Source organism: Plecotus auritus, assembly GCF_963455305.1.
Source record: "Plecotus auritus genome assembly, chromosome: 2".
NCBI lineage: Eukaryota > Metazoa > Chordata > Mammalia > Chiroptera > Vespertilionidae > Plecotus > Plecotus auritus.
The window spans coordinates 88,926,807-88,942,384 of record NC_137771.1 but is presented as its reverse complement, the minus strand read 5'-3'; the positions used below and the strand labels follow the sequence as shown (position 1 = coordinate 88,942,384).

At 43.3% G+C, this 15,578-nt stretch overlaps 1 protein-coding gene across 3 annotated transcripts in view; it reads left to right on the top strand.

Moving 5' to 3' along the window:
• GCNT2 (glucosaminyl (N-acetyl) transferase 2 (I blood group)) overlaps positions 1–7,183 on the top strand; it is an 84,373-nt gene extending 77,190 nt beyond the window's left edge. For 2 of the 3 annotated variants that reach the window (XM_080654802.1, XM_080654800.1), the window contains exon 3: positions 4,885–7,177. In XM_080654802.1, the coding sequence (XP_080510928.1) occupies positions 4,885–5,075 (191 nt within the window). In that variant the 3' untranslated portion in view covers positions 5,076–7,177. Of the gene's footprint in view, positions 1–4,884 lie in introns of all 3 variants that reach the window. The other variant, XM_080654801.1, reaches the window with a different exon arrangement.
• The last annotated feature ends 8,395 nt before the right edge of the window (positions 7,184–15,578 follow it).

The following is a 15,578-nucleotide window of genomic DNA, read 5'->3' as shown; positions in this document are numbered from 1 at the left end:
CAGGGGAGTGGTTAGGGGGTGATCAGGCTGGCAGGCAGAAGCAGTTAGGGGCAATCAGGAAGGCAGGTAGGCGAGCAGTTGGGAGCCAGCAGTCCTGGATTGTGAGAGGGATGTCCGACTGCCCATTTAGCCCCGATCCTACCGGGATCAGGCCTAAACGGGCAGTTGGACATCCCTCGAGGGGTCCCAGATTGGAGAGGGTGCAGGCTGGGCTGAGGGACACACCCCTCCGTGCACGAATTTCATGCACCAGGCCTCTAGTATATATATATAATTCTTGATTGTTGAAAGTATTACGTATGTCCCCTTTTTTTCCCCATTGACCCCCTCCAGGCCACCCTCCCCTCGCCCCCTACCCTACCCCCGCCCCAGGCCTTCAGCTCCCTATTGTCTGTGCCCATGGGTTATGCATATAAGTATATAAGGTCTTTGGTTGATTACCACCACTCACCCACCCTCCCCTGCCTTCCTTCTGAAATTTCACACTCTGTTCCATGCTTCCATGTCTCTGATGTCTTCCTCTTGAGAGTCCCACCCCACTGTGGATGGCAACATCCTCACATCACTGTACAGAAATTTCAGTCTATTCTTTAGCACATTTATATCTTTACCTTAATCAGCCCACATTTTCTCAGAAGACAGCTCATGCCACCTGCCTGCATTCTCACCACAGCCTGCCCTTCTACTGGAAGGAGGAGAATGGGAGGAGGTGGCTTTGCTCTTAGAGCTCCTGGGTCTTCTTTAGAAAACAGACCATCGCCATCAGACATGGTCCCAATATTTGGGCTATGGTGTCTTCTCCACACCCTTCCATAACCCCTACCATCCTCCTTCTAGGACCACTGCAATCATCCTTGGATCTGCTTCTCCACCTCCTCTCCAGCTGAGGACTTGAGGACTTCAACATCCCCAACAGGGACCCACATGACATCATTCCTTTGTAGCGCTAGCCCTCCCCAACCACAGAAGCTCCCGTTCCCACTGTGCAGCAGCCACTGCCCTCCCCACCCCCCAAGTGAAGCCTTACCTCAGTCTCCTTGTCATCACCTCTATCCAGATCCTGTCCCAGTAGAGAAGGTGTAGGCTAGTCAGGTTTGCATTTTTTTAGGAACCTTTACTGATCACATGACAGGAGGAGGCCCAGAGAGAAGCCCCTAGCCAGGGAACCTACACTGGGTACAAAGCTTAGATAGCCCAAGCCCCTCTCAGACAAATGTCTCATTTTTCTTCTCTTGGTACCTGTTGTACCAATGAACATCTGAAAGCCTTATCAAATTCAGAGCATAAAAATTAATTGTTCCCCCAGCCCTGGCCAGTGTGATTCAGTTGGTTGGGCATCATCCTTCACACCAGAAGGTGGCGGGTTTGATTCCCACTCGGCGCACATACCCAGGTTGTGGGTTCAATCCCCAGTCCGGTTACGTGTGGGAGGCAACCAATCAATGTTTCTCCCTGACATCAATGTCTCTCTCTAAAATCAATTAAAAATAAAAATAAATTCGTTTCCCCAAACAACTATAGAGGAAAAAGGAACAGACATAAGTAGAAGTAGAACATTGCATGCCAAATCAGCAAGCCAGTAATACAATCTGGACTTTTTCCCCTTGGCTGAGAGTAATAGGGTTTGTTCCAAACTCATGTGTGTACCTGATTTACAAGACCTCTTAGCACTTAGACTCCCAGAGCACCATTCTAGCTTTATGGTCTTGGACTCAGAGCTCACATCTCTGATTACCATCTCTTTGTCACACTACTAATTTCCTTCACCAATTTATGTATTATATATACTTACTTTCTCCCTAGAACAGAATAGAAGCTCTAAGAGGGCTAGGATTTTTGACCAAATATTCATTGTTATATCCCCACACCTAAAATATGTCATTGCTGTTGTCCTCGTTATTATTTTTAAATGTGTTTGCTTTTTTAAAATTCATATTTCCAGAGGTTCAACTTTTCCAGCCTTTTCCTTGTACTGGTTTCCTTCCGAGGACTCTTTGTCCAGCCTCTGTATTCTATCGGCCATCCCATGCTGTCTTCACTAGCATTTGAGGTTCCCTTGCCATTTGACCCTGCAAGGCTGATTCCTACACTTGATCTTTATTGACATCTGCTTTTTGCCACTTGTGTTTCCCTAAATAGAACACTGCTGGAGAATGGGTAACGGACCTGCCATCTAACTTCAGCTAGATGCTCCAAAGTACCTACTTATTCTTTTATCTACCTCATTATTTTCCTGGTGTCCTTCCCAGCATTTACCATTTTAGCTTTCCTGCTTACCTCTAAGCTCTTAATCTTATGCTAAAGCATCCTTTCAAACAATGAATATTTCAATTCTCGGAAGAACTTTCAAGACATTTAGTCAAAATCCCCTTACCAATTCCTTTTCCATATCACCCCTTTTCTCCATCTTAGAGTATTTTTGACACATTCTCTCATTGTTCCTTCCTATTTCAAGAGGAAGAGTTACCCATCCTCACCATCAAGGTCACCATCTGTGGTCTCAGTTATGTGAGACCACATGAGCCCCTTGCTCTCTTGCATTCTCAGTGTCTTTCTCTCTGATGATTCTTTTTCTTTTCTCTGCAAGTATGTACTTAACTGCCTCTGTCCTCAAGATCAAGTTGTCCACGCACCCGCTGCTTGATACAAACTGAAGTATTCTCTCCTGTTCACTTCCATTTTTTAAGTATGGGTATGCTGCCTATGCATTCAGTTCTCCTCACCACCAAGTTCTTCTTAAACTTCTCACCCAATTATTATTTAACTTCCCACAACTCTGGCTTCTTTCCCCAGTGATTTCCTCTCAATTGTACTTCCTCACTGCCACATTGAATTAATCGTCAAGACCTGTCAGTCCTTCTGAATTTTATCTCTAATATCCTTTCTTTCCCACTCATGGAAACTATTAACTTTGAATGAGCTTTCTGGTTTACATTAAGTTATTACTGTAGTCTCTTGATTGATTTCTAATGTACCCTGCCAAGTTCTGCAAAATTAATATTGCTAAAATGAATTTCACCATTGGATTCATCTATTCAAAAATCTTCAAAAACTCTCCATAATTATGGGATAAAAAAGGCACAAGTCTTTTTAATTTAAGTCAGTCATCCATAATAGTTCTACTCTGTGCCACGCAACCTCTGAAAAAGAGTTCCAACTTCCTACCATTCTGTTTCTAGGCCATTCCCCAATAAAACTACTTATTCTTGCAGAAAATTCCCATCTCTACAGTTTTTTAGAGGCATTTTCCCCAATTGAAACCCCCATCCATCCTCCTGATACTTGCTAATTCTACCCATCCACTAACTCTCCACTCCTCCTTCTCCATCATTTTATTCAACAAGTATTAATTTGATACCTAATATTTACCAGGCACTGTTCCAGATGCAGGGGACACAGAAGTGAACAATCTGGTCTCAAATGCCAGCTCTTCTGGAGCTTATATTCCAATCTAAGGAGAAAGACAATAAACAAAATAATATTTTCCTTCATGGCACTGATATATACATCAGTTAGTAATAAGTGCGAGAAGAAAAATGAATCAGGAAAAGAGGAAAGGGGGACAAAGAAGGCCACTCTGAGAAGATGGCCTTGAAGCAGAGACCTGGGGTGGTGCGAGAGGGAGCCTTGAGAATGTCTGGTGAAAGGGGGCAGTCCAGGGGAGGAAGAGCAAACAGGAATTCTCAAGTAGAACATGCCTGGTGTGCTTGGGACCAGCACGAAGGCCACTGTGTCCGAAATGAAAGAGCAAGGGTTGTTAAGGGTTATAAGTGATTGAGTAAGTGGTGGAAGGTAAGTCCAAGGGCTAGACTCTGAGAAGTCTTTTTATTTTTATTTTTTTTTTTATTGATTTCATGGATGAAGGGAGAAGGAGAGAGAGATAGAAACATCAATGATGAGAGAGAATCATTGATCAGCTGCCTCCAGCATGCTCCACACTAGGGATTGAGCCCGCAACCCAGGCTTGTGCCCCCACCGGGAATCAAACTGTGACCTCCTGGCTCATAGGTCGACACTCAACCACTGAGCTATGCCGACTCTGAGAAGTCTTAAATGCCACTGCTAGGATTTTGGCTTTTGTTCCACGTGAGATGAGAAGCCATTTAAGCAGAGGAGGCTTACATGGTCTGCTTACATTTAAAACTCATTGTGACTATCATGCTGAGAATATTACTAACAGGCAGAGGTGGAGTCAGCGAAACCAGTTATTATTACAACAGCTCAAGACAGGAAGATGGAGGTGACTTGAACCAGGATGGTAATAGTGAAGATGGTAAAAAGTAGTCACATTTTATTTTAATATTTTGAAGATTGAGCTGACAGAATTGCTGAGAAGTTGGGTGTGGAGTGTGAAAGAGAAGGGAGAAGTGCTGAAATCACCAGAGAATAGAATTGCTGTGGATTTCAATGGGGAAGACTTGGAGAGGATTAAGGAGTTCAGTCCTGACATGTTTGTTGGTTAGGGTTATTACTTATCTAAGTGAAGGTATAAAGTAGGCACTTAGAGAGACAAGGCTGGAGCTCAGGGACCAGGCCTGACCAGTGTGACCCATCAAGCCTTCTGCACACTTCCAGAACCTCTCATCCCTAACTCTTAATCAGATAATATATGAATTGCCCCATGATACCTAGTGTGTTATTGCTTTGTGTTATTTAACTCATTTTCTTCAAAGACATATTTATACCCTTTGTCTTTCTATAAACAGTTGAACTTTTTGTAGGCTGGTCCTATACAATCATGTTTCATTAGAATCCCATAGCACCTGGCCCAGTGTTGGCGACTCAGTAGTCAGACAGTAACTGGACCACTGCAAGTTCATGGCCCCTGACTTTTGAAAGCCAGCATGTTTGATGTTTTTTGTTTGTTTGTTTTCTCCTTTGCAGGCCACTACGTGCGTGGCATTTGTATCTATGGAAATGGAGACTTAAAGTGGTTGATTAATTCGCCGAGCCTTTTTGCTAACAAGTTTGAACTTACTACATACCCCCTTACTGTGGAATGCCTAGAGCTGAGACTTCGAGAAAGAACCTTAAATCAGAGTGAAACTGCAATACAACCCAGCTGGTATTTTTGATCGCCTACAACTTGTGATTGAAGGGAAGTCGCTGTTGGGAAGAAGAGCTTTTGAGAGAGGACTTCACCTTGGCCAACAGTTTCAGGATTGAGGTCATGACCTCAGGATCTGGCTCCACTACTATATGTTGAAATATCCACTGGACAATAACAGGAGGCTGTGCAGAGAGGTCCTGGCCCTTTGTCCACTCTGGCTGTTTCCTGATGTTCACCTCTGTGCCAGCTTGTTGTTCTGATCAATGATCATTTTCACTGTTGTCGCATCTTTGCACCAGATATTCATCATATATAAATGTTCTAATCAAAAGGAGAAGTGTAGGTAATATGATTTAGGAAAGAAGAACTGGGTTTCTTTGAAGAGGGCGTCCTTTATAACAGATCTATAGCCACATATTAATGAACACCATTCTTCTTTGCTCAACTGTACATAGATGTACAAGCAGTTTTCTGGGTAACGCACCAATCTCCTTTAGAACTTGAGCTACTAGAACTGAAGAACTAAATCCTGTTCCTGAGTTTTAGCACTAGCATTTTCAGTTTTCTTGCTGAAGTTCTGTATAGACTATAAAGTCATTGACAGGAGGCAGAATGTGCTTTAAGCAATCACTGCCTGCTGCTTCAGTAAAAGGACCCCGGGGAAGCAGAACATTTCTCGATTATATCAGAATGTGCTCTGATCCCCCTTTCATCATTGAGAATGCTGAAAAGTTCTCACAGAATGAAGAAACTCCTAGAAGAGAGGTGGTATTGCATAGATCTAGTCTCAAGTCTCTTATACCTCTTCTGCCACCACCCTCCACCCCCACCAAAGTTATCTTAACTGCAAAATGGAGACCAAATTCTATCCTTGAGGCTTTAACAATGCCATAGTGTTCTCTGAGTGACTTAATAATGTCTGGTGCTGATAAGAATGCCTAGATTTTTAAGAGCTTTCAATTGTGGGTGAGCATCCCTGCATTTATCCCTTATCCATTCCCTCATCCAATTCATTCAGCATGCAGTCAGTAAATATTTATTGAGTATCTACTATACACCAGACACATGCTGAGACAAAGAGGGAAACATAAGACATAAGCTTTTTCACTCTAAAAATCTTGGTAATGTGAAGGTTGTAAAGACTGCTCTAGAGAACCTTAGATAATGGTTGTATTTTAATACATTCACATGTAGATTGTAGATTGTGATATTGGACCAAGGATCTCAGTAATTACAAATTGAGGTTTAAGTCAGAGATCACTCAAAAGAGAGAAGGGAAGGAAGCTAAAAAAGCCTATGTGTTCAAGACATTCGGCTAGCTCACTGCATTTAAACCTCACAGCACTCTTGTGAGGTCCTCATTATCCCTGTTTTGCAGATGAAGTGAGTGAGGCTTAGAGAGGTTGTTACTAAGCACTAAGAAACAACCTCTCTGTCTGACAATTGGGATTCTCCTACAGGTCTTAGTTCATTTCCTGGGGTGGAATATTAAAGAAGATGAAATATAGCCATATTTAGTATACCAGATAAGGTAGGTTTTAAGAATGATCTCAGTGTTAATATTGAGAAAATGTCCTGTCACCTCAGAAAAGTGTGAAGTCTACTTTTGTATTCCTCTAGTCCATTGAGTTCCTTAATATTTATTTATCCTCATGAAAAAGTTACTACAACTAATGATGCATTTAACACAATTTTTCTTTTTTTCCTGTAATTGTGCCTGTTGAATGTTAATCATATTTAAAGAGAATGACTGAAATAAAGCCTTCTTTGTACCTGCTGCTTAAAAAGATAGAAGTGCATTGGGTGGTAAAGGGCTGAGGGTTAGGGAACACACCGAGAGCTAATGGCAAAGTCATTTTTCAACTTACTTAAATGACACCACCTAGAAGAAGAAATGTTTTACACTGGATATTCTCATATAGAACGAGAAATCTTTTGTAATAGATGTTTACATGTCCATTGCTAGTCACCTCTCCTGTGTCTGTAATACTTCAATCTTGGAAGAGTGTAGTGTTGGACTAGTGGCTTTCTCCTTTCCATGGAGATGACCCAAAACTACTGAATCTGTCTTTGTTTTTGATGCTGTTACATGTTGTTTTCTTGGAAATAAATTAATATATTGTTTTCCACCTTTGGGGCTGTTATGCATTTTTTTTTAATTTTTAAATATATTTTTATTGATTAGAGAGAGGGAGAGGGAGAGAGAGATAGAAACATCAATGATGAGCCCTAGCCGGTTTGGCTCTGTGGATGGAGCAATGGCCTGCGGACTGAAGGGTCCCAGGTTTGATTCCGGTCAAGGGCATGTACCTTGGTTTCGGGCACATCCCCAGTAGAGGGTGTGCAGGAGGCAGCTGATGGATGTTTCTCTCTCATTGATGTTTCTAACCCTCTATCTCTCTCCCTTCCTCTCTGTAAAAAATCAATAAAATATATTTGTTTTAAAAAAGAAACATCAATGATGAGAGAGAATCATTGATCGGCTGCCTCCTGCACGCCCTCCACTGGGGATCAAGCCCACAACCCAGGCATGTGACCAGAATTGAACCAGGGACCTTTTAGTCCGCAGGCCAATGCTCTATCCACTTGAGCCAAACCAGCTAGGGCTGTTATGCATTTTTATTTGATGGTTGGTTAATAGCCACTATTCCTGTGTGAGCCACTTTGATGGAACCTCAGATATGGCTGCCAGTCAGCTCTGCGATGGGGGAAGCTCCTCATAGGAACAATGACCCTGTGAGCACCCGTCCAGAAGAAAGCTGTCCCTGCATTCTTGCTCCAATGCTAGACAATGCAGTTCCTTTCCATATTTCCCTGGAACCCCACAGCAATTGCCCCAGCCCTGGAGCTCAGAGGAAGTGAGTCCAAGTAAGTTTCTCTGCCAGCCCTTTAAGAGGAACTGCCTGGGTCTCCACCAGTCTCTGTGTCACTCAGCCACAATCCTGCTGGTTTTTACAGTCTGAAGTTCTGGGGACTTCTCTTCCCAGCTCTGGATGGGGATGGGGCTGGGACCCCTTGTTCCTCACAGGAAACCTCCACAGCCGAGATATCCCTCCTGATTAAAAACAACAACAACAACAACAAAACACCTCATGTGGGTGTCAAACCAGCCCATTCCACACTTCTGCCCCTTCTACCAGTCTCAATATGCTTTCTTCTTTATTTCTCCAGTTGTAAGACTTCCATTCAGCCAGCTTTCAGGCGGTTCTGAATGATAGTTATTCTCTATTTTAGTTATAATTTTGATGTGGTTGTGGGAGGTGGCGAGTACCAGCATTTACCTATGCAACCATCTTGGTTTGCCTCTGCAATACTATTTTAAATATTAGCAGTATAGCAGCGATCCTTGACTTGTTCCCAACCTTAAAGGGCATGTTTAACTCTTGTGCATGTTGTTAGACGTTTCATGTAGGTTTCTGGTAGATACCTTTTTATTGAGTTAAGAGTAAGAATCCCAGAATATAAATATAAATATATTATATTTTTCTTTTTAATTCCCAGTCACTATTTCTTTTGTTGCTTCATGGAATTATGGGTGATTTGGGTATTTTAATTTTTTATTTGCACATGTTACTTCAGAGGTGAGAAGTCACTACTTATTTTTTAAACAGTAAGAATGTAGTATAGCAGTCTATGTCAGGGGAAACTGGAGCAGGGATCCATTTAAACAGACTAGGTAAACAGTTGGGAGTTTGGAAGACGAATGCCTGAACTGGAAGGTTCCTACTCCCTTTTCTTTTTAAATAGTTTTTTTACTGTGTTGTGTTTTTGTTGTGTTTTGCTTTGTTTTGTTTTGTTTTGTTTTGTTTTGTTTCAGAGAGAGAGGAAGGGAGAAGAGAGAAACATCAATATGAGAGCACAACATCAATCGACTGCCTCCTGCATGCCCCCCACCAGGAATCGAGCCTGCAACCCAGGTGTGCCCCAACTGGGAATTGAACCAGCAACCTCTCATTGTACTAGACAATACCTAACCAACTGAGCCACATGGTCCAGGGCACAACTCCCTCTTATGGTCAGGATGACTTAGGGATTAAGTGGTCAAGCTAACGGGAAAGATACTGGAGGTCAACCTTCTCCCAGGGCCAAGTTCCGACCTTGGAAAGAAGACTAACAGTGATGCCTCTGAGAGGAAGAGAGTAAAAGGTGAAGCTGACCATGCTCACTTTTCTGTGAGGAACACCTGTAAGCTTTGAAAGTGGTGGGCATCCATGGTGGCTCTCTGAAAGATTGACTTGTCCTGTTGTGAGCCCAGGAAGCCTGACCTACATCTCAGGAAGGATTCTGGGCCTATATTAGATGGGTGAGCTAAATAATCTAAAACTAAAGGGTTCTTAAGAAAAGCAGACAAAGTTCAGAAACTGATGGCCAGCATCAAGTGTCAAACTACAGAAATGAATTTCAGGCATTATGTAATCAGGGGTTGAGGATGTTAGGAGAAATAGTTGAAAAAGTTTGTGCAAGATTAAAGTGAATTACTTATGATCTTCAGGCCATTTATTTCAGTTAAAGTGAATTATTAGTGAAATTCAGGCTATCAGCTGTACACAAGGCAAAATTAGAGGGTTCTAGAGGGCTTTATAAAAATTTTATTTTGAAATACGTAACTTTAGACGTAGAAAAAAGTTACAAAAACAGTACAGAGAGTTTTTGTAGATCTTTCACCCAGCTTTTCCTAATGTTTAACATCTTGTATAGCCAAAGTTAAATTCTCAATACCAGTTTTGTTTTGCTTTTAATTCTGTGCTGGCTGTGTTGAGAGTTGGAGCCAACTGACTCTGACCTTGCATAGGACAGGCCAGATGGGTAAGGAGAGTCCCAATGACCTGTTGTGCCATCACATCAAACCAAATGACAGAAAGAGACTGGTTTCAGGAGATGCTTCCTGATAAAAACTGTACTATGGAAAGGAAAACTCTAAACATTCTCTATTTTAGTCTACGGAAATAAGACAAAAGAAAGGGATGAGAAAGAAGAACAGATTTATAGTCATATCCCTAAGAAAATTGTGGAGGAAAAGCAGGTGTGTGGCAGTTAAAATATGTCTTGCACCTTACAGATAGATCACTGGTTGGAAAATTCTAATTTAGATTTATTTTCTCAGAATTTTTCTAAATACATTTAACAAGTCCTGAAGAAGTAAGAGGAAAAGCACTGATTACTGCCATGTCTACACATTTAAACTCTCGCCCTTTGATGATCCTCTTCCACATACCTCTGAGCAGGTGAGGTGTGGGAACTTCATGATTAGCATTCACATGACGGCTTTCACAGATGACTCATCTGGAAGTACTGAATTAGATTATCCAACTGCACCATGGTATCAGAGATGACCCAGTGAAAAAAGATTGGTTTAAAGAGTAACCACAGCGCCGATTTGGCTCAGTGGATAGGGCATCGGCCTGCGGACTGAAGGGTCCCAGGTTCGATTCCGGTCAAGGGCACGTACCTTGGTTGCGGGCACATCCCCAGTAGGAGGTGTGCAGGAGGCAGCTGATCGATGTTTTTAACTCTCTATCCCTCTCTCTCTCTTCCTCTCTGTAAAAATCAATAAAATATATTTAAAAAAAATAAAAAAAATAAAGAGTAACCACAGCAATAGCTTGATATTTTGGGGGATAAGAGTTACAAAAAGCAACAGGGCCGAAGCCAGTTTGGCACAATGGATAGAGCATTGGCCCTTGGACTGAAGGGTCCCGGTTTCTGTTCTGGTTAAGGGCATGTACCTTGGTTGCAGACTTGATCCCTGGACCTGGTTGGGGCATGTGCAGGAGGCAACCAGTTGAGGTGTCTCTCTCATATCAATGTTTCTCTCTGTCTCACCCTCTCCCTTCCATTCTCTCTGAAAATCAATGGAAAAATATCTCAGGTGAGGATTAACAACAACAAAAGCAACAGGATGACTTAAATACATTATAGGCTGATAGATAAATATTTGAACATGTAAAACATTTACTAAAACACTGTCATTGGCCCTAGCCCAGTGGTCGGCAAACTCATTAGTCAACAGAGAGGCAAACCGCGGCTCACGAGCCGCATGTGGCTCACCAGCTGCCGTTTGCCAACCACTGCCCTAGCCAGTTTCACTCAATGGATAGAGTGTCGGCCCACAGACTGAAGGGTCCCAGGTTCGATTCTGGTCGAGTACATACCTTGTGCAGGAGGCAACCAATCAATGAGTCTCTCTCACATCTATGTTTCTCTCCCTCTGTCTCTCCCCATCCCTTCCACTCACTCTAAAAACCAATGAAAAAATATCCTCAGGTGAGGATTAACAAACAAATAAACAAACAAACAAATAAAATGCTTTAAAACACTGGCATTGTAGTCATTACCATACATGGGAATTTTCCTGTCTGGATATGGGATCAAGAAACTTTTCTAAGGAATGGTGGGAATCTGGTTAGATGTCATTTGAAAATCTTCCACAAATATAAAATTTGGTATGGAAATGTGTGTTCATAGGATTTTTGAGCAGAAAGATGCCATTCATTTATATATTTAACAAATAAACTGTGCCAGGCTCAGGTTCTAGGTATAAACCTATGAGTTAGGACTGGTAGGTCTTTTATATTCTAGTTGAAGAAATAAAAAAATTACAAATATATGCCAACAAACAAGATAATTTTAGACAGTGAATTGTGGGGCGCAGCTACAATGTTTGGACAGGTTCAAGCCTTGGACTGATGAGAGGGCACAGTCCTCTCGTGGCCACGTGCAAGTCCCAGCTTGGAGGGCAGAGCCTTCCCAGCACAATTATAGCCAACAGCTGTAGTTGTGAGCTTGAACCTATGGTCCAAACACGTGGCCCCACATGCCTAAGTGATATAGGGTGCAAGTAAACAAAGCTTGATCAGGTGCATGTAATTGAGTAGGATTGAAACCCACGAGAATGCTGTAAACATCTTGACCACGCCCTTACTTTGCCTCGTGGCATCTGCTATAAAATAAAGACACGGCTTGTGGGCGTCGGCGCTGCTGGCTCCCCATCAGGGAAGCAGCGTCCCACGAAGTCCAAGCTTTCCTTCTCTTGTCTGTCTTTTCTAAGCCTTTCAGCCGCTCCCTCTCAGGGTCACTGAACCTGGCTGAGCTGGCATGGTACATAAGGCACCCTGAGGCTGAGTATGCCATGGCCGTGCCGGCTCCCCGCAGTCAATGAGTGCTGTGAAGAAAATAAAACAGGGTTAGGTGATAGAGGCCACAGATGTGGAGGCAGAGGGCTCCTTTAGATTCAGCTGCCAGGCAAAGCCTCTCTGCAGAGGGGACAGTTTGACACTACAGTTTGCTATCTGCAACTGATCATTGGGCGTGAGGACCCACCTTTACTAATGTATTCCTGGGCTTTGTTAAAAATTCAGCCAGTCAAGGGCTCCTTGAAGACAGTGCAGGTTCCAGAGCTTGGGAAGGGAAAGCATAAGATGAGTCATACATATATAGAGGAGGCAGAAAAGCTTTCACAGTGAAAGGTCAACTGATAAATGCAGAAGGAATGATGGAGTTAGGAAATCATTAAGGGTTGCTAAAACTAGTGTGTGAAAGTTTGATGAGGTACAGAATATTTACGTAGTTTCAAAATATTTCCCTATTGATGACTTAATTGTTTCCAGTTGTAACTTCACAGTGGAAAACCCTGGAACTAATCAAGTGGTCAAAGTTATATCACTAACACTGCGACAAAGGGACTCATGTGCCTCCTGATGGGAAGCACTGGGAAGATCATAACCTCACTTTAGTGGTGCTCCTACCAAAACTGCATAGACTGGATTTGTAGTTATGAGAAAACATCAAACAAACCCAAACCATTCAATGCTGTACAAAATAACTGGCCTGAACTCTTTAAAGATATGAAAATCAAGAAAGATTGAAGAATTGTTCTAGATGAAAGGAGATTAATGAGAAATGAAAATCAATGCATGATCCTGGATTAGATTCTAAACTTGGAGGTATTAAAAAAAGCTATTAAGGACATTACTGGAACAGGAGGGAAAAACGATCTATGGACTATGAATTAGATAACAGTATTGTGTTCACACTAAATTTCCTGACTATGTAAAAAATTTTTCTTTGTACTTAGGAATTACCAAAGTATTTAATGATCTCTCCAACATACTCTCAAATAGTTCAAAAAAGGTATGCGCGTGCACACACACACACACACACACACACACAGAACAATGAAGCAAATAGAGTTTTGCAAACCATTAGTAGATCTGGGTAAATGGTATAAAGGAGATCCTTGTACTATTGTTCCAATTTTTCTGTAAATGTGATTACCTGTAAACATGAAAAGTTACCAAAAAACCAACTATGCCCTAGCTGGCTTGGCTCAGTGGATAGAGCATCAGCCCACGGACTGAAGGATCCTGGGTTCAGTTCTGGCCAAGGGTATGTACCTCTGTTGCAGGCTTGATCCCTGGCCCTGGTTGGGGTGCAGGCGGGAGGCAACCAATCAATGTGTCTCTCTCACATTGATGTTTTACTCTCTCTGTCTCTCCCCCTCCCTTCCATTCTCTCTAAAAATCAATGGAAAAATAGCCTTGGGTGAGGATTAACCAAAAAGACAAAACAAGAAAACCAACTAAACAAACACACACACCTCAAACCTCAGTCAGTTAAGCTTCTTCATCTGGTGGGATGACTGAAGTGGTCCATAGCAACATAAGGTCGAGCCAATCTCCTACTCACTTGTACCCCTGAAGAAGGCAGTAGCATAAGCCAAGTTCTAAGCATAATCTTCTCTGCCCTCTGAGTGCATACAAAACCTAATTTATCCTTCTTAATCAGTGCTTATCAATTGAGCCAAAATCAGGATCTTTCCTTTCGCTGGTTTCCCAGCAACATAAACATGCAAAATATCTGGGTATTTTTTTCTCAGTGGAATCATTTTCATATCTTCAAGTACGAGAAAATGATCATTCAAAATTCTTAACAGCAATCAACAGAAACTGATTCTGGCTACTTTAAATATAAAATGAACTTATTAAAAGGTACTAGAGCTGATTTTTACTTTTGGCAATTCAGGCCAATCGTAGTGCTGAAAACAACTAGGGAAGCTGGATGAAATATAAAAATGTTCTTCCTAAGAGCATCAAAGATCTAGTAAGATTGTGAGGAATTACTAAAATACCAGAGAAACAGATACCCAGAGATTTCTAATCTGGGAAAAACCGTGGAGAAGTTGATGAGCGTCTTTGACAGTTTCGCTGGGTTAGAGTAGGATTCTGAAAAGTTTTCCTTAAATATTTTAGTACAGATAAATACTTTAGGATTGCAGGACATGTAGTCTCTGACATAACTCTTCAACTCTGCCATTGTAGTGCAAATGCAGTTATAGTAGAGGGATTTGCACACTCGTGTTAATAGCAGCACTGTTCACAATAGCCAAAGACATGGAAGCAATCCAGATGTTCACTGGCAGATAATTGCATAAACAAAATGATGTGTGTGTGTGTGTGTGTGTGTGTGTGTGTGTGTGTGTGTGTGTGTGTGTATTAGAGGCCCGGTGCACGAAATTTGTGCACAGCAGGGGTGGGGGGTGTCCCTCAGCCCAGCCTGCACCCTCTCCAATCTGGAACCCCTCGAGGGATGTCCGACTGCCCGTTTAGGCCACTGGGATCGGGCCTAAACGGGCAGTCAGACATTCCTCTCACAGTCCAGGACTGCTGGCTCCCAACTGCTCGCCTGCCTGCCTTCCTGATTGCCCCTAACCACTTCTGTTTGCCAGCCTGATCACCCCCTAACCACTCCCCTGCCAGCCTGATTGATTCCTAACTGCTCCCCTGCCAGCCTGTTTTCCCCCAACTGCCCTCCCCTGCAGGCCTTGTCCCCCCCAACTGCTCTCCCCTGCAGGCCTGGTCACCCCTAACTGCCCTCCCCTGCAGTCCTGGTCCCCCCCAACTGCTCTCCCCTGCAGGCCTGGGTCCCTCCCAACTGCCTTTCCCTGCAGGTCTGGTTGCCCCCAACTTCTCTCCTCTGCCGGCTTGATCGCCCCCAACTGCCCTCCCTTGCAGGCCTGGTCCCTCCCAATTGCTCTCCCCTACAGTCCTGGGTCACCCCCAACTGCCCTCCCCTGCAGGCCTGGATCCCTCCCAACTGCCTTTCCCTGCAGGCCTGGTCCCTCCCAACTGCCCTCCCTTGCTGGCCATCTTGTGGTGGCCATCTTGTGTCCACATGGGGGCAGCCATCTTGTGTGTTGGAGTGATGGTCAATCTGCATATTACTCTTTTATTAGATAGTATAGAGGCCTGGTGCACAGGTGGGGGCCAGCTGGTTTGCCCTGAAGGGTGTCCCGGATCAGGGTGGGGGTTCCCTTGGGGTGTGGGGTGGCCTGGGTGAGGGGCCTGTGGTGGTTTGCAGGCCGGCCATGCCCCCCGGTGATCCAAGCAGAGGCCCTGGTATCTGGGGTTTATTTATCTTCTACAATTGAAACTTTGTAGCCTGGAGCAGAGCCAAGCCTTCTGCTTGCTCCGTGGCGGCAGCCTTTTTTGGGGGGATTTATGTATCTTCTATAATTGAAACTTTGTAGCCT